The 21,975-nt window shown below is 36.2% G+C and overlaps 1 protein-coding gene across 4 annotated transcripts in view; it reads right to left on the reverse strand.

The window, feature by feature from the left end:
* The window catches only part of myo6b (myosin VIb), an 83,583-nt gene that overhangs the window by 18,178 nt on the left and 43,430 nt on the right, over positions 1–21,975 (reverse strand). For 3 of the 4 annotated variants that reach the window (XM_051133474.1, XM_051133472.1, XM_051133471.1), the window contains exons 19-27: positions 21,210–21,248; positions 18,387–18,480; positions 17,174–17,304; positions 14,549–14,626; positions 14,269–14,398; positions 14,032–14,122; positions 10,838–10,988; positions 6,850–7,058; positions 4,821–4,899 (exon numbers count right to left, since the gene is read on the reverse strand). In XM_051133474.1, coding sequence (XP_050989431.1) covers positions 4,821–4,899; positions 6,850–7,058; positions 10,838–10,988; positions 14,032–14,122; positions 14,269–14,398; positions 14,549–14,626; positions 17,174–17,304; positions 18,387–18,480; positions 21,210–21,248 — 1,002 coding nt within the window. Of the gene's footprint in view, positions 1–4,820; positions 4,900–6,849; positions 7,059–10,837; positions 10,989–14,031; positions 14,123–14,268; positions 14,399–14,548; positions 14,627–17,173; positions 17,305–18,386; positions 18,481–21,208; positions 21,249–21,689; positions 21,795–21,975 lie in introns of those variants that run through there. The other variant, XR_007829546.1, reaches the window with a different exon arrangement.

A 21,975-nucleotide genomic window follows, 5' to 3' on the forward strand; every position in this document is an offset into this window, starting at 1 on the left:
CTTCCAAACCAACGATTCACAGATAATGTACTCACCCCCCCTGTCATCCAAGATGTTCATATCTTTCTTTCCTCAGTCGTAAAGAAATTATGTTTTTTGAGGAAAACATTTCAGGATTTTTCTCCATATAATGGACTGCTATGGTGCCCCGAATTTGAACTTCCAAAAAGCAGTTTAAATGTGGCTTCAAACGATCCCAAATGTGTTTGTAAACAATCCCAGCAAAGGAAAAAGGGTCTTATCTAGCGAAATTATCGGTTATTTTCATTTAAAAAAAAAACACAATTTAAATACTTTTTAATCTCAAACGCTCGTCTTGTCTTGCTCTCGTTGAAGTCTGTGTATTCTGGTTCAAGACAGATAGAGTATGTCGAAAAACTCCAATCGTATTTTCTTCCTCAACTTCAAAAATCATTTCAAAATCATCCTACATCGCTGCAGAAGTACCGACACAGTCTTTGCAAAGTGAACATGCAAAGAAGATTAAACACCCCTAACAAAAAAGGTAAAACAGTGACACGGGACAATTTTGAAGTTGAGGGAGAACATGAGATGGGAGTTTTTCGACATACCCTAACTGTCATGAACCGGAACAAAAAAAAAGTCCAAGCAGAGTAAGACAAGAGGAGCGTTTGGCATTAAAAAGTATATAAATTGTATTTTTTTAAATGAAAATAATTCGCTAGATAAGACCCTTCTTCCTCGGCTGGGATCGTTTAAAACTGCATTTGGAATCGTTTGAAGCTGCATTTAATCTGCATTTTGGAAGTTCAAAATTGTGGGCACCATATCAGTCCATTATATGGAGAAAATGATGAAATGTTTTCCTCAAAAAACAATTTCTTTACGACTGAAGAAAGAACGACATGAACATCTTGGATGACAAGGGGGTGAGTAAATTATTTGTAAATTGTTGTTCTGGAAGTGGAGTTCTCCTTTAAGCATACGTTGATGGTTTAGGAGTTATGAGCAATTTTGTAGCTTTGACCGCTGTAGCGCCCCTACCAGGCCGATGTCAGACAGCGCATGTATATAGTGAAACGAGTTCTCTTTCGCAGCTGATTGTATTTCAAAGGCTTATAAACACTTGTTTTTAAACCACAATTCTTAAAACACGTGTGCAAACGATACATTTTTGTGACCACTTACCACAGCAACTCCATGCAAGCGTGTAACCGTGATAGAGACAAAAGTCCAAAATCTCTACCCATTGACAAATTTCTACAGGTTAATCATGTCTACCAGTATATCGCCCAACACTAATAAGCACCTCAACTGAAGACAGGGCAGGACATGTCCCTTTTCTTAAAACAGCCAGGAGATTTTAGTTTACATCACAGCCTTGAAATATAATGTGCTACTTGCTAGTCAGAGGCATGGGAAAGATGTGCTCAGTCTGGAGCGGACAATAACTTTGATATGCTCACGAGTGGCAGATGAAGAATATTTTGATCGGTTCTCATAAAAAAAGAAAGTTCAATTTAAAAGCGTACACCTGCTAACACCTGATTTTGCTGACTTTTAGAAAGCTTGTGGCAGCCTTTTGGTCATAAGCAATCACCATGATGCTGTTTGAGGCAGGCTACAGAATTCCCTCAATCTCCCCATCCAGTGACGTCTGGTACATCTGAGGGGAGAGAGATTAGCGGGGCGGCCCTGCCCCAGACGCACCGTAACCCATCTATAGCACTGCCCACTGAAAGGATATTAAGCCATTACGCTCCTGCTGTGTGCTAAAGTCTGATTAGGTGTATAATCGAGGCTGTACCGCAGCCAGCCGGCTTGGGATTCTATGTCTAGACTGTGCGAAATGAAAAAAGGAAAAGAATAAAAACAAATGAAATGAACAGAATGTTTTTAGATGTGCAAGGACAGTCTGGGACAGAGTCCAGAAGCGTAGTCCAGAAGCGTGGTCCAGAAGCACAGGTCAAAACAGAGCAAAGGAGTGATTGAAGAGAAAAGCTTAGATGGAACATTTTCACAGAGGAAACCTTGGACAGAAAGAAGAATGGTGCAGGCGCTATTTTGATAGGAGGAAAATGCAAGGCAGCTGAGGTTGAATACCCATATATACAAAGACATAAATAGAGAGAGAGGGCTACAGCACACACTGGTCATGATAAATCTGAGCTATGAATCAAACTGCTAAAAACAGGACAGACTTGGTGCAAAACAGAGTGATGTATTATGTCTGAAAATAACAGTGATAAAGGTTTTATAAACGGTGTGACAGCAGTCTTTGAGTGAATTGCAAATGTTTTCTTTTGTAAAGGTGCTCAATTTATTCAAGGACTCCCAAGATATTTTTAAGTTAACAGAAACAATCGTATTTTCAAGGCAAGGTGATAGAATAATCATTGATCATTTTTTTTATAAGGGTAGAGAGAGATAGACAAAGAGAGACTTGGCACAACAGAAATGGCATAATACAGAACAGAATAAAATAATTTAATAGAAATAGATTTAAAAGAATTTATAAGGCCTTGTATGTTAATATTATTTTAAGCTTTATCTGACATGAACTAACAGTCATACATTTTTTCACAGCAATATTTTTTTTTATTAGTCATAGTTTATAAAATATAATTGTTCATTCGTGAGTTCAGAATGCATTAGGGTTATTATTAGCAAAATGAATAATTGTTGATTACGTTTGATTTTAAAAATGTATTAGTAAACACTGAAACATTAACTAATGAAATAAATACAGTACTTTTAAGTTTTGTTCACTCATTGTTAGTTCATCTTAACAAATGTAGTTAACTATTGTTAACAAATGGATCTTTGTGTTATCAAAATGTTATCAAAGTGTTATCAAAATGGCTCAGAAGAAATTAAATAATTCTCTTAAAGTATATAATAAAGACAATATAATAGAAAAGAGTTTTAATAAAAAAACATGTCTCAGAATAGAACAGAATCAGAATAAAATAGAGAACTGTAATAGAAAAAAAAACAGTAACAGTTTATCTCTAGAACAGAATAGAATAGAATAGAATGGAACAGAATAGAGTGTTTCAATAATAGAGCATTTAAATGGAATATTGTTAAAAAAATGGCACTAAAGAAAAAGGTGCCTCAGAACAGAAAATAGAATCAGAATAAAATATAGAATTTTAATAACACAATAGAATAATTAAAAAATTAAATAGGGCAGACTGAAAATAAATTGAACAGGATTTAGCCCTGGAATAGAATAGAACAGAACAGAACAGAACAGAACAGAACAGAATAGAACAGAATAGTGTTTCAATAATAGAGCATTTAAATGGAATAGTGTTAATAAAAAATGGCACTAAAGAAAAATAAAACCGAAAGGTGCCTCAGAACAGAAAATAGAATCAGAATAAAATATAGAATTTTAATAACACAATAGAATAATTAAAAAATGAAATAGGGCAGACTAAAAATAAATTGAACAGGATTTAGCCCTGGGATAGAATAGAATAGAAAAGAAAAGAGTAGAATAGAATAGAATAGAATAGAATAGAATAGAATAGAATAGAATAGAATAGAATAGAATAGAATAGAGAGTGTTTCAATAATAGAGGATTTAAATGGAACAGTGTTCATTAAAAAATGGCACAAAAAAATAAAACAGGAAGGTGCCTCAGAACAGAAAATAGAATCAGAATAAAATATAGAATTTTAATAACACAATAGAATAATTTAAAAATTAAACAGGGCACACTGAAAATAAATTGAACAGGATTTAGCCCTGGAATAGAATAGAATAGAATAGAATAGAATAGAATAGAATAGAATAGAATAGAATAGAATAGAACAGAATTGAGTTTTTAAATAAAAAAATAGAGCATTTAAAAAAATGGAATAGTGTTAATGAAAAATGGCACAGAAGAAAAATAGAATGGGGAAGGTGCCTCAAAACAGAAAATAGAATCAGAATAAAATAGAGAATTTTAATTACAGAATAATTTAATATAAAATGGGATAGATTGAAAATAGATCAAACAGGATTTAGCCCTGAAATAGAAAATAATAGAACAGAACAAAATAGAATGTTTTAATAAATAATAGAGCATTTAAAATGGAATAGTGGTAATAAAAAAATGGCACAGAAGAAAAATAGAACAGGGAAAGTGACTCAGTACAGAATAAAAACTGAATAAAATAGAGAATTTTAATAACACAAAAACACTTTAATATAAAATGGGGTATATTGAAAATGGATCAAACTGGATTTAGCTTTGTAATAGAAGAGAATATAACAACAGAACAGAATGTTTTCATAAATAATAAAGCATTAACAAAATGCAACAGTGCTAATAAAAATGGCACAGAAGAAAAACAGAACAGGGAAGGTGTCTAAAATAGAGAATGTTAGTAACAAAATACAACATTTTAATATAAAATGGAGTAGATCTAAACTAGAATAGAATAGAATAGAATAGAATAGAATAGAATAGAATAGAATAGAATAGAAGCCTGTGAAGAGTGTGCAACAGTTTTGGGGCAGCATGGGGACAAAGCGTCTCTGCAGGGCCATACATCTAGAAGGAGCAGCACAAGGGAAGTCAGCTAAGCCCCCAAACACAGCATCACCCTCAGAAGAGAGGGGACATAGGACTTTCACTCCGCAGACGCAGCATAATCCAGCCCCAGGAGGTAGGCAAGGGCTGATGAATAAACCCACAGGCCGCTGTGGCAGCTCAATACAGTCATGATTATGCCTGCAGAACAGCCAGTCCCGGCCAGCTCTGAACATGCCAGCGTGAGACGGAGTGGGCATTTGGTTTGCCGAAGGAGTCGGCGGAGGAGAGGAATCAATACACAGAGGGAGCGCGTATACACATACACACCTGCATGACTCGCTCTTCCTCTTCTCTTTTCTTTCTCTCCTCTTCCTCCTGTTTCCTCTTCTGCTCCATCTCGGCTTTCCTGATGGTAGACAGATTGAGGGTGGACCGTTAATGAGTTACTCTGGCCTGCAGGGAATTATTCCTCCTGATCAATGACCCACAGGAAGGGACGTGAAAACACCCACAGGTGGATTCACAACTGTCACAAAGAGAAACGTGGACTGCATCTCGTCTTTGTAGTTCAAGCGAGTCCCTTCAATAGCAGCTGAAATTGAATAGTGCGATCTGAGCATCGTCAGTAAGCGTCGTTACCAAATGTAAGCATTTTCATTTCAAAAGACCTATATATATCATGGTTTTGGGTTTTAATACTGTATATGCATCCTTGCCAAACCTTAGACTTTAGAAAAGGGAGATTTCTAAAAAATAAACGTTAATATACATCAACTGGAGTTATACAGCTAATGTCAATACTATTTATTATTAATATATTATATACTATACTATATAGAAATATTATTTACTATTATTGTTATATGACTTTACAATTAAAAGCTTGCATGGTGCATTTTGTATAAAATGAGCAGCAACTGCTTATAAAACGTGATCTATTTGTATTTACAGCTGAGGTCAAAAGTTTACACACACCTTGCAGAATCTGCAAAATGTTAATTGTTTTACCAAAATAAGAGGGATCATACAAAATGCATGTTATTTCTTATTTAGTACTGACCTGAATAAGATATTTCACATAAAAGATATTTACACATAGTCCACAAGAGAAAATAATAGATGAATTTATAAAAATGATCCTGTTCAAAAGTTTACATACGCTTGATACTTAATACTGTGTTGTTACCTGAATGATCCACAGCTGTTTTTTTTTTTTTTTTGTTTAGTGATAGTTGTTCATGAGTGAAAACATTTTGAATTTGAAGATTGTGGTAGAGTGAAAAATATGTTATTTAGGCAAAATAAGAAAAATGTACACATCTTCATACTGTTCAAAAGTTTACACCCCTGGCTCTTAATACATCGTTTTTCCTTCTGAAGCATCAGTGAGCGTTTGAAACTTCTGTAATAGCTGCATACGAGTCCCTCCATTGTCCTCAGTGTGAAAAGATGGATCTCAAAATCATACAGTCATTATTGGAAAGGGTTCAAATACACAAAAATGCAGAAAAAACAGATTTTTTTTTCTGAAGGATTTTTTTTTTAAGAACAGTAGGCAGTTTAACTGTTCAGGACAAACAAGGGACTGATGAACAACTATCACTAAACAAAAAAAAAAAAAAAAAAAAAAAACAGCTGAGGATCATTCAAGTAACAACACAGAATTAAAAAATCTAGTGTATGTAAACTTTTGAAATTCAGCTATTGTTTTTTCTTGTGGACTATATGTAAACGTCTTGTATGTGAAATATCTTCAGGTCAGTACTAAATAAAAAAAATAACATGCATTTTGTATGATCCCTCTTATTTTGGTAAAATACTTAACATTTTGCAGATTCTGCAAGGTGTATGTAAACTTTTGACCTCAACTATACGTTAGATTAAACGAGAGAATGTTTAAAATTTCTGACCTGTTTCTTAAATGCCAATTGTGTGATGTGCTTATAAACAATATAGAAATGTGTAAATACATAACTAATTAAATCCAGATCATTTAGTAATCCATAAGGGTTCCAGGGTTGCAAGGCCTGCACCAAACATAAAGCAAGCAGCATAAAAGTTTCTGTTGTGGCACACTGTATACTACTGTGGAACTAAATATTCTTTGACAAGACTATAAACATAGAAATATCATCATGGCCTGATTCGTGAAACGATGACAGATGCTGTCCATGACAGCAGGCTCTGGAGAATGCATAAGAGAGAGCAGGTCAAGCCGAACCCTCCAGTGATGTATTAATCTCTCTGCCAATCCCCTCCCACACCCTTTTTTTCAGCTCCTGTTCTTCTTTCAAATGAGCTGGGACTGTGACCTAATGTACGGTTCATCCAATTCAAAACTTGAGACGTGACTCACATGCGACGATCTTCTTCCTCCTGTTTGCGTAACTGCTCCTCTTCTTCGCGTCTCTTTCGTTCTTTCTCCATCTCCTCCTGGATGCGCTTGAGTCTCTCCGTCTCCTCCTGCTCCTGCTTCTTCTTCTGCATTGAGGAGAGGAGCTGCTCCGAGCGTTTCACCAGGCCTTCATACTCTTGATCGATCTCCTTGCGGTTCATCACCGTAGACTGAGAATAAAGTCAAAAAGAGAGTGTTAAAACGGATTTGATTTAATTATTCGGGTATATTTTAGTTGTAATGTCTGCTTGGCTTTCATAATAATGACATTTTACAGGGCAGTGTTTCAGGCTCAATGATTAAAACTGGTAACTAATCTTTTTGAGCTATTCATTAAAAGAACTGACTCATAAGAGTACTTTGTTTTAATTAGGCAATACTGGTCACACTTTCTGTTTTTCATTCACTAAAATGAAGAGCCTCTTATTCGGCCTACACTTGGTTGAGATGATGAACTCGATAGAAAGACAAACCTGTGTGACTTCTTTTCTTCTGTGAAACACAAAATGAGAGCTTCTGTTTTCAATACTATAAATGTTGATTTATACTGCCAAGCTCCAAAAAGAGCAAAAAAAGTGTTCCACACAATTGACTTTACAACAATGACAGTGATTACTTAACCACACCCAGAGCTTTCCAACGAGTCAGCTTGCTCACTGATGTGCATGATGATTTTGGAACTAATTACTTAAAATGCAGTTTATCATTGTGCAAACAGAAGAAAACAAACATTTGTTTCAGGTTGTTATGATGGAACACTAAATATAATGGCACGAGATGAGAAAATGGTGAAATTACAAGAGGAAATCAACACAAGTGTCAAGTCAGAACGTGGAGATGTCATAAATATTGACAACAGAAATAAAAATGTGTCACAGACCCTGCAGCTGCAAACAGGGTAAATAATGTATCTTGGAAATATCTACAGTGTGTAGGCTTAGTATTTAAAGGAGAAAACTAGTCATGGAGGCATAAAATGAATTGTTAATCAATATTACTTTACAAAAAAACTACTACTTTCTAAAAATATCCACCATACTGCATTCTACTATTCTTTAGCTTCTTCACTAATTATTCCATCATTAATTTCTCACCCTCATGTTGTTTCAAACCCATAAGATCTTAGTTCATCTTCGAATGCAAAACATTAAGATGTTTTTTTTTTTGAGAGCTTTCTGACCCTGCATAGACAGCAAAGCAACTGACACGTTTAAGGCCCAGAATGGTTGTAAGGACATCATTGTCTAATGGATTATTTTATCGATGTCCTAATTAGTGAAGACGGTAAAGAATAGTAGAATGCAGTATGGTGGATATTGTTAGAAAGTATTATAGTTTATAGTGATATAGCTGCCAAAAAAGGAGGATTGCACATCACTGACAACTCAGCAAGTCTGACAAACAAAACTGTGAATGAAACAAGCAATTTGATAGGATTTTTGGACTGTCAGTCATTTATCTGATGTGAGATCAGTTAGCATGATATACGATATAAGTCATAATGAAGAAGCAGGTGCCCTCTTCTTTTGTTATATAGATGAATAGTTCAACAGGCAATCAAACTTTTCTTAAATCAATTGCATCTATTCTGGCAATAATGTTATATTCAATGTCTTTGGTATTTGGGTTATGACTAAGAGTCTGCCCTATGTCTGGAAAGCAATAACAGTATTTATTCATTTAACCCAGCTTCCAGGATAAAATATGCGATTGTTTGAAATTAATTCATCTGATTCATCATGCAATTAAACAAATCGAGTTCTGGAGTTTGGTGGTTTGCTTATTTTCTATGGCTTTGGAGAACTCTGACTTCAGTAAACTTAACTTGACTCCTGTTCTTTATTGAAACATTTGTCTTATCATGGGGTAAAACTCCAACAATACAATAGTTGTTCCCTAACAATACAATATTTTTCTGTGATAAAATTGTTCCTGTTACTCACCAACAGTATTTTGTCAGTTGAGCAACTAAAAAATAATGCTGTTGGACATGTCAAGGCAGATTTGACATCACTGATGGTAAACACCATTGACTTCCATGTGTATTTAAAAACATGACTGCAAATGAGATTCAAAGTAAGGGGAAGATTTTCAGTGAACAACATCTTCAGTTTGATCTGTTGGTCATTGTTTATTGTTTTTAGAAGATGCTGTGTTCAAACCAAAAGTGAAGTGAATATCTGCATCACTTTATTCGCTCTAGATTACTCACGGAGTGCTTTTCACGTTAAACACATTTGGACATTCCCTCAAAATCATGGCCAGTGGGCCCTGTCAACCTCTGGGCCCTATGCACTCTGTCACCCTTTTCCCCGACTAGCGATGCACCTGTTCACGTGAATAAAAACATAAAAACAATAAAAGCAATTTTCTGCTCGAAATTGATTTTTTCAACTTGCACAGAAGATGTGATTGAGGCGAATAGTGTGTTCACGGTGAATGCACTGCCCAATTCACCAGTGTTGCCAAGTCCTCGATTTTCCCACGGAATTGGGCTACTTTAACACTGTTGCCACCATAGACTGTAAAAAAAATGTGGTCGTAGTGTCCGTGACATCACCCGTAGGTGTCTGAAGAGCATTTTTGAAGCTCTTAGTTGCTTTTGGTGAGCACAGCATTAGTGTTTGTCAGTTGTATATTTTACATTTATGATACTTTTATATTCTTTTTAAAGCTTGACAGCATAAATCACTATCAACTTTTGTTGTATGAAAAACTGAAGCTTACACATTCTGCCTAAATATCTCCTTTTGTAATAATACGAGGCTGGAATAACATTAGGGTGAGTCAATGATGACAAATTATGACAAGACAGGCCACTCGGTTGCACTCTACGGTAGCTTCTTTAAAAAGCTTTTCCTCCAGTGCTTCGTTAAACAAATTTGAACAAGGTTTCGCAAAAAGTGTCAGCAACTCAGTGGTTACTCGTCAGCTCGTTGGGCCACATGCACCGCAGCTGTATTAATATCCTGCAGATATTCATTAAACCTGGATGTGGATTTGGTGCCATCTGGCAGAGCACCAGAGGAGCGTGGAGGGGTGCAAGCATTGTGAGCGATCATTGTACCGCAGAGGGGTGGGGACTCAATGACAAGGTCCGTCTCACCCCCTAACGCTAGATGAGTTAGCACTAGTGTGTTGAATGACAGCCACTGACACAATCTACATTATTAGCCAGGGAGGCCACAGTAATCTCCAGTCCAGATGGTAAGGTAATAGGAGGCATTGCCAATCAAAAACCAGATGCTAATCAAAATGTGCTATGCTAATAACAAAGAGGACTATCACGGGTGCAGAAGTGCAGAGCGCATCTCATTTAGAGGGAGGAATGGAATGTTCAGGTAGAAAAGTTTTAGCTCTGTTGCCAGCTATCTATCAGGGTGAGGGCGCAATGTCTCTCGAGCACCCTGTCAATAATGCACTCCGAGTCTGACAGATGAGGTTGGGCTCCACGTAGAGAAAACAACAATGCATACGCTGCATTCAATCAGCCACAGCTGAAAGTTCGGAGTAAGGCAAGAAATCAACACTAGAAACGGCATAATGCGGCAAAGCCTTGGAAATCGACTTGACAGCGTGTGGTGCGAATGTCAATGATGATCTGCAGACAGAAATCTCATTGTCGACAGTCGATTTGCATACTTTGTATTTATTTACTCTGCTGTTGAGTGCTAGATTTTCTGCTGAATGAGATGAAAAGCTTCTGCTCTCTTTCTTCAGGCCCTGAAAGGAGAGACACTCGAAGATAGCAGACAATTCTAGCCACAGCTTTAGACCGCCTTCATCAGGACATGGAAAAACACACACCTGTTGAATTATGCATGGAAACCGATACACGACGGCAGACTAAGAAAAGAGCTACACCGCGTAACATCATTGTGCTTTGTAAGCTGGAGGAGGTGAAAGGGGGTTTGTCAACCTTGGGCCATTTTCCAGTGGAAAACCTCACCTTGATCTTGGCCATGAGGGCGTCGGTGGAGGTTGCCAGTTCCTCAACCTGTTTGCTCATTTCTGGTTTTCCCTCTTTAAGTCCGTTAACAGCTTCGTTGAATTTCTCCATCCTCTTCCTCAAATTTTTTACCTTCACCATGCCATCAATGCTGCCATGAGAATAGGGACAATGGTGTACACTTTTATAAGTGGTCTATTCAAGTTTATTCAAAATACATACAGTTGAAGTCAGAAGTTTACATACACCTTGCAGAATCTCCAAAATGTTATTTTACCAAAATAAGGGGGATCATACAAAATGTATTTTATTTTTATATTTAGTACTGACCTGAATAAGAAATTTCACATAAAAGTTGTTTACATATAGTCTGCAAGAGAAATAATAGTTGAATTTATAAAAATTACCCAGTTCAAAAGTTTACAGACACTTGATTCTGAATACTGTGTTGTTACCTGAATGATCCGCAGCTGTGTTTTTTTGTTTAGTGATAGTTGTTCATGAGACTTGTTTGTATTGAACAGTTAAACTGCTTGCTGTTCTTCAGAAAAATCCTTCAGGTCCCACAAATTCTTTGGATTTTCAGCATTTTTGTGTATTTGAACCCTTTCTAACAATGACTGTATGATTTTGAGATCCATCTTTTCACACTGAGGACAAATAAGGGACTCATACGCAACTATTACAGAAGGGCTGGGGTGAAAACTTTTGAACAGAATGAAGATGTGTACATTTTTCTTATTTTGCCTAAATATCATTATTTAGTTTAATACTGCCCTTCAGAAGCAACAGACGATACTTACATGTTTCCCAGAAGACAAAATAAATTTACCTTGATTTTTTTCCTGCTAGTTTTTCCTGCTGGAGCATCAGTGAGAGTTTGAACATTCAGTAACAGTTAATTCAGACCCTCAATTATCCTCAGTGTAAAAAGATGGATTTCAAAATCATATAGTCATTGCTGGAAAGGGTTCAAATACAGAATTTGTGGGACCTGAAGGATTTTTCTGAAGAACAGCAGGCAGTTTAACTGTTCAGAACAAATAAAAGACTCATTAACAACTCACTAATTTTGCAGATTCTGCAAGGTGGATGTAAATTTTTTTACTTCAACTGTATTTTATACATCTCTTCAGTATCACCTTCAAATTTTTTTAACTTCGATATTAAACTTAATTTTGATATTTCAGGTCATTCTGAGAGGCATAAAGCGAAAATTAAAAAGAATAGTTCAGCTAAAATGTAAAATGTGCTGAAAATGTCCTCAGCCTCAGACCATCCAAGATGTAGACAATTACGTTTCTTTCAGAAAACAGCATTTAGTGTTACATCGCTTGCTCACCAATGGACCCTCTGCAGTGAATGGGTGCCAACAAAATAGTCCTAACAGCTGATTAAAACAATAATCCACAAGTACTTCAAAAAACAAGTTCTTAAAATTACATCTTGCGAAGTGTAAAGCTGTGTTTGCAATAAACAAATCCATCCTTCGAGCTTTACAACAAGTCCATAATCCATAACACCACTTCTTGTAGTGAAAAACTATATCCCCTGATTTCACTTTAAAAATATTTGTTTAGATTTGTTCTTTTGGACCGTTTTTGCTTGTAAACAGTGCTTGATCTGTGGAGATTCTTCTCCTTATTCAGGCAAGACTTTTTTCTTTTACAGAGTTAAACCAGAAGCAAGGTTTTGAAGATAAAAACATCTGAATAAAACATTTTCTACTTACAAATACATAACTTTTCACTTCACAAGACATTAACTGATAGACTGGTTTACAGTAATGCTTTTAGCTAGGGTTGCCCCCTAATAGTCAACTAACTTCTAGTTGACGAAAAGAGGCTTGGTCGACCAAAATTTTATTAGTCGCTTATTTGCAGAAAAAAAAATCCACAAGAAGTTGCGAAGTCACGTAGTCTGTGACGGACAGATTGTTAACGGCTGGTCTCTGTGGTAATACAGTACATCGAGCAGGACACGCACCTACCATTCACCGACCTCAAATATGGCTTTTCATCTGAAAGTTGTATATAGTAGCAACTTTACATGGTTGCTCAATATAATGTTAAGCTATAAAAATGTGCGCTATTCTAGTGTCTGGGTGAAGTGTGGAAGCTGAACAGTAGCGTGCTCACTGCATGACAGATGGTGCGGTCACTTACTCTTAAAATACTCTGTAATTTTTGGTAATACAGATAAGAGCAATAGATCTTTTGAATCTGTAAAGACTCCGCGTTTAGTTGTGTGCACTCTCAATAACAATGAAACATTGCACTTTTGTAAAATAATGAAAGCAAACAGGATGCACTGCCATCTCGGTCTTTGTGAACTTGAGCACAAAACTTTGAAATTCCATGTATAATTGTATGAAATATATTCTCAGATTATGTAATTCATATGAAACATGCATATAGGCGCATCACTACTGCGGAGACGACGAACCAGTGTTGCCGACTTCATCTCTTAAGCCAAAAACAAAGAAAGCACTAGTTTATCAAAAAATTAATAAAACGTTAATGCAGTCTCCTTGCTGTTTTTCCCTGACACATTCATAATTATTATATCTGCCGGTGGCAAGCTTCATGCATACGCTTGAGTGCTTGTAGGCTATGTAGGCAATTAAAGGCTCGTTATTATGAATTATATGCTCGTTATTATGAATTATATGGATTAATAAACTGACTAGTGACCAGATGGCTACTTGTCAACCAGAAAAATCTTTAGTCGAGGGCAGCCCTACTTTTATCAGCTGTTTGGACATTCTGACGGCACCTATTCACTGCAGTGGCTCCATTGGTGTGCAAGTGATGTAATGCTAAATTACTCCAAATCGGTTTTGATAAAGAAATAGAAACTGATCCACTCATCTTGGATGGCCAAAGGGTGAACTGTTCCTTTAAGTTTGTTTCAAGGTCATAAAAAATGTGTTACACCCACACAAAAAGCATGAAAAACAAAAAATACATTTTACAATACAATTTTAAACTAGATTTTTAAAAGCTTTTTCCATTTCATTGATCCAAAACACAATTCCCATTTCTCACTGACAGCTTTTGAAAAACATCAAACAGATGCAAACAACACAGTGACACCATACTGACGTAAGTGTTGGAAAACAGATCCTCACACCGAGTTTGCAACGCATGAGAAATCACGGTCACTAATGGAGGCATGCTGGTGTGTGTACGTACCGAGGCTTGTGTCTTCTTTTGCATAGCCACATGCGAACGGTCTTTTGAATCTTGATGCAGGCACTGGCCCTGAAGCTCATTTTGTTCCTTACTGTGCCAAGAAAACGAAAAAGGAAGAAGATGCTTACTCATCAACACCATCAAACTGTAACACCACAAAGGTGAATGGGAGGGTGTGGGATGCTTCTAATTGCTTTTGTGAAAGGCAATTTACTGAGGTTATGAAGGGCGACGTACATTTAATAACTGACAGCGTGCACCACTGGACCTTTTTCCAGCGGCTGCACACCAGCCACTTATTGACTCGTTTTACAAGCTCGGCCAGATGCTCCGGATCAGACTTCATGATCTGGTCAAACTCTGCAAACTGAGGGAAACACAGACACACGTTGAGATTTATATACAGTAGCTGCATTTACGAGGTCCTCATGTGCGCTAGGTTAAAGAAACAGTGTAGCAGATTTAACGGTCTTGTATTATTCCAACCTTTATGAGAATTCTAATAAGAAATGATCACCTTCCCCGGGCGGAAGAAAACCCTGGTCAAGCCAAACTTGTAATCGTTCTCGTTGAGGCCAAGCGCTTTAAACAGAGCCTGCAGAAGGAGACAATAGAATCAGACAGGGAATGTGTACTTTATTAAATGTCTATCAGAGATCAACAAGAATGGCATGATAGCCTCGGGGTGCATAAAAAGCGCTTACACTCTTCTAGTGTTACATTTGATGGTTTATGCCTTGGAAACTTAAACATTTGGTTTTCAGTGCTGTTTTGAACATTATTGTCAAAGTGACTTGTGAGTTAGACTCAGAATGATTTGAAAACAATAAACAAGTCGGTAATGTTTTCCGACTTCTGCTGCTTTGCAGCTGAAGTGTTTATGAAGTTTGTAGCTGTCAAAAAGTTAAATTATTTGCAGATGGTACTGCAAATGAAAAACAAACTGTTGTAAACAGTATTTTTGGGAGGACAAAATAACATTTATAAAACAAATATGCTCCTAAAATAGTGAAATTCTAAACTGATTTATTTTCTAAGTAACACATTTCTAAGAATTTTAAATTAGACTTTTTATTGATCCAAAACATAAATTTACTTTGTCACTGACAGCTTTTCAAAAAACATCAGAAAGATGCAAACAACATTATGATCATACTGTAACAAAATCAATAATGTTTTGCAACTTCTACCACTTTCCATCTATTTTTATGAAGTAAGATGTCCAGGAGTTATATTAAAGTGGTTGCAATGAAAAACATAACTTTTGTAAATAGTTTTTTGGGGTTTGGGGAAAAACAACATTTAACCCTTTGGTGCTCTTCAGTCACTTCTGACCGAAAATGTTTCTGTTTTGAATTTTTAAAAATCACAATTCATCGGAATGGTACAAAACTCGGTCACTTTTATGGCAATTGGAATGTGAACACACACAAAAATTGAGGGCTTGATTTGAGCAGGCTAAATGGTCACAAAAAAATAGCAATGAGGGAGTGAAACTCTAAAACACCAAAACAGACAGAGTGCAAAACAGACACACACACATCAACACACTCACAGACATACATACATATATATATATAACCATATTGGATTATAACCATATAGTTATAACAAGTCTAGGTAAAGAGGTTGAAATAAGAGGTTGAAATCAGATCAGACCCAGAAGGATTAAGCTCTGATAAAACATTCCTGTTCATTTCTGTTACATTTTTATGGAATTTTAATGTAATAATGTGTAATAAAATGCTTTCTCTGTGTTCAGGTTTGACTGTAGTAATAATAATTCAACATAAATTAACATTTCAAAAAAAAAAAACCTAAACCTTTACAAAAAGTCATCTTTGAAAATGTCTAAATATATATGCAAAACCACAACTTAATAAAAGTAAGAATTTATGTCTAAAAACAAATAGAGAATTTATAGGCCTTTTATATAGACCTATATGGGAATCTATGGGCTAAACCATGAAATTGCAGATGTTTTTCTTATTTTACTCCCACCAAATAGCACAAATCTGGCTTTAAAATTGGATTTTAAAGGCAATGGGCCTCATTCATGAAACTTGTGTAAACATATGAGTAAATTCTGAGTAATTTGCACGTAAAACAGGCCTTCCTGAAAACTCTCCTCCGAATTCACAAACGCTTCATAAACATCCGATTTTATAGTTAAACGTGTATGGTAATGAATTCCAATCATTCATAAATAGGGCGCTTGTGCACGCTCATTCACAATTAGAACAATCCCCTTGATGAATTACAGCTACGCAAACTGCGTGTCCACGACCGCAGTGGAATATTCTGGTCTATGTTCTCAGGTTTGACTCCAGTACATTGCATAAATGCAAAAAAGTCTAATATGCCTAACAATAAATATTCAATAACGTGTCCACCAAGAAGTTTTTAGCCAGTTGAAAAAATGTCAGGCTCTCTTCTTAAAATGACCAGCTGGTGGCGCTTTTTAAAATACAAAAGAAAAATAAAAAATTATTATTAATCAAAAATTATATTATATCAAAATATATATTTTGATTATATCAAATTTATATCAAAAGTTATACTGATTTTACTTTTAGGTGTCCGGTCACTTTTGACCATAGACCACAAGTGTGACTCCCAAATAAGAAGCACTCTGGGGTAAAAAAACAGAAATTAAAATATGCTTGAGTAAAAATCCAAACTAAAAGCCTGACAAAGACAGCAGGAAAAAAGCCCTTATTGTTAACCTTGATTATAACTCTATACTCTAGATCACAGCCTGCTTGTAATCATCAGAATAAAAAAAGTAATTTCCAAATAATTGCAATCAATCATTAATTGCAGCCTAATCATATACTGTATTGGTGTGGAATCTAATTGTACATTTTATGATGAAGTAAATACTTTATATGTATGATTAAAATGCCATTTGACTTTCAAATGCATCTGTACCTACCAATGATAAACCACTATCATTTATCATGGAAATCAATGAGGGATTACACTGTGCGTGCTTTGGCACATGTATATGAAAGGTCATATAGTCATCTCTAAAAATATTCCAGCTAGCCACCATCAATCATAATTATGTACACAAAAACACTGGACGAATAACAGTGAGAGCTATTCATTTTAAATGCAATGATCAAGATGAGAGGTTTACTTTGCAAAAGAGTCGAGGATCGAGCCTTGTGAGCTTGTTGGGCATGTACTGCTTGTACATGTTGTAAAGCTCGTGAAACGGAGCTCGGGAGGGGAAGCCACCCTGCATCAGGTCCAGCACTGATACCATGCCTGAGAGGAGAAGAGAAGTACAGATCATGCTGTCAGTGAAGATATAGGATTTGCTGCACTACAGCCTGGAGCTAAAGCATGAAGCAAGGTTAAAGGAAGATTCAACATCTTATTCTTTGTAATGTGCACTCAAGCACTCAACCTGTACCTGAACACTATATGTGCTTGGCTTTGTCAACAAAACTCACAGAATAAGCTTACAGGAGTATAAACTAGGACACTTAGTACTAAGGAGTTCTCTCATGTGGTGCACGACTAGTCAACAAAGGTCTAAAGGACTAATTGTGACCCTGGACCACAAAACTAGTCATAAGGGTCAATTTTTTTAAACTGAAATTTATACATCATCTGAAAGCTGAATAAATAGATTTACACTGATGTATGGTTTGTTAGGATATGACAATATTTGGCTGAGATACAAATATTTGAAAATCTGGAATCTGAGGGTGCAAAAAAAAAAAAAAATCTAAATATTGAGAAAATCGCCATTGAAGTTGTCCAAATGAAGTTCTTAGCAATGCATATTACTAATCAAAAATTGAGTTTTGATATATTTACAGTAGGAAATTTACAAACTATCTTTTTACAAACTATGGAACATGATCTTTACTTAATATCCCAATGATTTTGGCATAAAAGAAAAATTGATCATTTTGACCCATATAATGTATTTTTGGCTATTACTTCAAATATACCTGTGCTACTTAAGACTGGTTTTGTGGTTACAATTGTCAAATCAACATACCTGTGCAGCTCCTATATTTTTCTTTAAAAATCTCTTGAAAGTTTATTTCTAAAACTTCGCTAACAGCCTATAAAATGCAATAACAGCAACCTTCAAAACACTCTTGTGGTAACGCCACCTCTAAAAGATAATGAAAAATCAGTGGAGCTCACATTTAATATGGCCGCTCCATAGGCAATATCGGGATTTGTTTTAAAAGAAAGCTTGCGACTGATGAGCGCTGTGTATTTGTGATGGGTTTGCTTAAATTGAAATATTTGAAGCATTACCACAAGTGTTGTGAGATGAATAGGGAACAAAAAAAAGATAAAATAAACCTATATAATCATATACATACCCGAGCACTGAAGCTGAGAAAGGATCTGAGCTCCTTCAAACTGGTGGCTCACCATTTTCAGATTAGGCTTCACACAACGGATAAAACTAGAGCCCTTTACAACACATACACATGAGAAATTATTATACTGTATATTATTTACAGATATGATATATTTTATGTAATATATATATATATATATATATATATATATATATACATACTATACACACATATATGTACATACACTGACAAAAATTATGAACGCAACACTTGCCCCCATTTGAGAGAGTTTTTGCCCCCATTTTTCATGAGCTGAACCCAAAGATCTAAGACTTTTTCTATGTACACAAAAGGCCTATTTCTCTCAAATATTGTTCACAAATCTGTCTAAATCTGTGTTAGTGAGCACTTCTCCTTTGCCGAGATAATCCATGTGTGGTATATCAAGATGCTGATTAAACAGCATGATTATTGCACAGGTGTGCCTTAGGCTGACCACAATAAAAGGCCACTCTAAAATGTGCAGTTTTATCACACAGCACAATGCCACAGATGTTTTAAGGGAGCGTGCAATTGGCATGCTGACTGCAGGAATGTCCACCAGAGCTGTTGCCCGTGAATTGAAAGTTCATTTCTCTACCATAAGCCATCTCCAAGGGCGTTTCAGAGAATTTGGCGGTACATTCAACCGGCCTTATAACCGCAGACCACGTGTAACAACACCAGCCCAGTTCATCATCATAACTAACTCACATTCGATGGCATCTGGCACTTTGGAGAGGTGTTCTCCTCACGGATGAACGCCGGTTTTCACTGTACAGGGCAGATGGCAGACAGCATGTATGGCGTCGTGTGGGTGAGCGGTTTGCTGATGTCAACGTTGTGGATCGAGTGGCCCATGGTGGCGGCGGGGTTATGATATGGGCAGGTGTATGTTATGGACAAAGAACACAGGTGCATTTTATTGATGCCATTTTGAATACACAGATATCGTGACGAGATCCTGAGGCCCATTGCGGTGCCATTCATCCACGACCATCACCTCATGTTGCAGCATGATAATGCACAGCCCCATGTAGCAAGGATCTGTACACAATTCCTGGAAGCTGAAAACATCCCAGTTCTTGCATGGCAAGCATACTCACAGGACATGTCTCCCATTGAGCATGTTTGGGATGCTCTGGATCGGCGTATATGACAGCGTGTTCCAGTTCCTGCCAATATCCAGCAACTTCACACAGCCATTGAAGAGGAGTGGACCAACATTCCACAGACCACAATCAACAACCTGATCAACTCTATGCGAAGGAGATGTGTTGCACTGCGTGAGGCAAATGGTGGTCACACCAGATACTGACTGGTTTTCAGACCCCCCCAGACCCCCTCAATACAGTAAAACTGCACATTTTAAAGTGGCCTTTTATTGTGGCCAGCCTAAGGCACACCTGTGCAATAATCATGCTGTTTAAACAGCATCTTGATATACCACACATGGATTATCTCGGCAAAGGAGAAGTGCTCACTAACACAGATTTAGACAGATTTGTGAACAATATTTGAGAGAAATAGGCCTTTTGTGTACACAGAAAAAGTCTTAGATCTTTGAGTTCAACTCATAACAAATGGGGGCAATAAAAGTGTTGCGTTTATAATTTTGGACACATATATAAATATATAATGCAGAAGTTTAATATAGTAATCATTTCATTTAGAATTTAATTTTGTTTTTTATGTGCACCAACACTACGTTTATTAAATCAAAAATGCAGTAAAAACAGTAATTTTGACAAATATTATTACAATTTAGCATATTAGATTGATTTCTGAAGGATCATGTGACACTGAAGACTGGAGTAATGAGTAGGTTTGATCACAGGAATAAATTACATTTTAAAATATAAAATAGAAAACTGTTTTTTTTAAATAGCAAAAATATTTCCCAATTTTACAGTTTTTTGCTTTACTTTGGATCAAAGAAATGCAGGCTTGGTGAGCAAAAAAGACTTCTTTAAAACAAACATTAAAAATCTTACTGTTCTAAAACTTTTGACTGATAGTTATATTAATTGCAGCAGCATTGACTAGTTTTTTGGTTTGGTATTAAATGCCAGCTTGATAATTTAAGGTGATAGAAAAATGCATTAAATCATTTACAAAAAATATACACTGCTCTCCAAAAGTTTGGAAACACCCCTGGCAAAGTGTGGTTTTGGATGATATCAGCATAAATCCTTATCATTTTTGGTGCAAATACAATAAAGTAACTTTACATCATCATTGAAGACCAGCAAGAATAATTTTCATTTTGATTACATAACGGCAATATATACATGTCAAAGTCAGACATGCGCATTTGCCAGCTGTGATGCCTGGTTACTCCCAATTGTCACTTAAGTTCAGAATACAATGAATTTAGGCCCAGATTATGCAGACCTGTAATAGCTGCTAATGGTGGATATTTTATTATATTAAGTTTTTTTTTTATGCCAATATTGTCCAAAAGCCCACTTTTCTAGTGCGTTTCCAAACTTTTGGAGGGCAGTATATATATATATATATATATATATATTCAAAAAATTTTACTTTTTTGCATCATCACAGTCTGCAAAAAGGCTCCATACAGCATATTCAGACCAAGAATGGCCTACTTAGACGTTAAGATACCATCTCCCTGACATGCAAAGCAAACAAGCCATTTTGTTCATTTTAATGTGCCATTTACTAGTGCCATAAATCAGCAACTGTCACGTTGCATCATTTGCTGTGCCGCCTGGTTTGCAGCATGCATTAGACACACTCACTAATAATGTTTTTAAAATGAATAAATAACACATTACTCACCGTACTGCGTAGCTTTTCCAGTAGAAGGTTCAGTTGGGTCTATGAAAGTTAATCAAAAATGAAACGTGAGAGTGAGTCCTTTAAATTTTAATTAAGAATATGCTTTCATTAAAAAAATCAGTTGACACACACAGTTGTGCTGCCATGCAAATGGTATCACACATTTTGACACGTACAGGAAGTAACAGACATGCATTATGCCAGTGATTTTTCTATAAATTCAATATATAATGGTGACATAAATGACTTGGTGATGAAAGCTCTCTTAAAGTATAAATTCCTTGTGTATGATTTCATGACGAACAACTACAGAACAGAGACTAAAAATGTGGCAGCCACATTCGCACAAAGACATGGCAATGGACCAAGTGGGTGAAAGAGACTGAAGGAAAAGGGTGGGAGAAAACGGAGATCTGCATTTGTTTATGAGGTTGCAGGTTACCCTGTGGTGCCAGCACTGAATATTTCAGCCAGGCTTACCCTACAAAAGCTTCAGTTTTTTCACTTTTTTCCTTGTTTCTCTTTACATATTTATTTCAGGCCCAGAACTTTTCACAGGGAAAGGCTGAAGAAACAGGAGAAGGTCTAAGAGAGGAGGATGGAGAAAGGGCAAAGGTTAAAAGGAAAGGAATTAGATCACCAGGTAAGAGGTAAAACGTCTCTCACAGAAGCTTTTAAAACCTACAACTACAAGGAGGAACAAAAAGAAAACATCTTAATGAACATATAGCCTCACAAAACAAAATCTACAGAGGTCCAAAGACAG

The sequence above is a fragment of the Labeo rohita genome, chromosome 17 (assembly GCF_022985175.1).
Source record: "Labeo rohita strain BAU-BD-2019 chromosome 17, IGBB_LRoh.1.0, whole genome shotgun sequence".
Classification (NCBI taxonomy): Eukaryota; Metazoa; Chordata; class Actinopteri; order Cypriniformes; family Cyprinidae; genus Labeo; species Labeo rohita.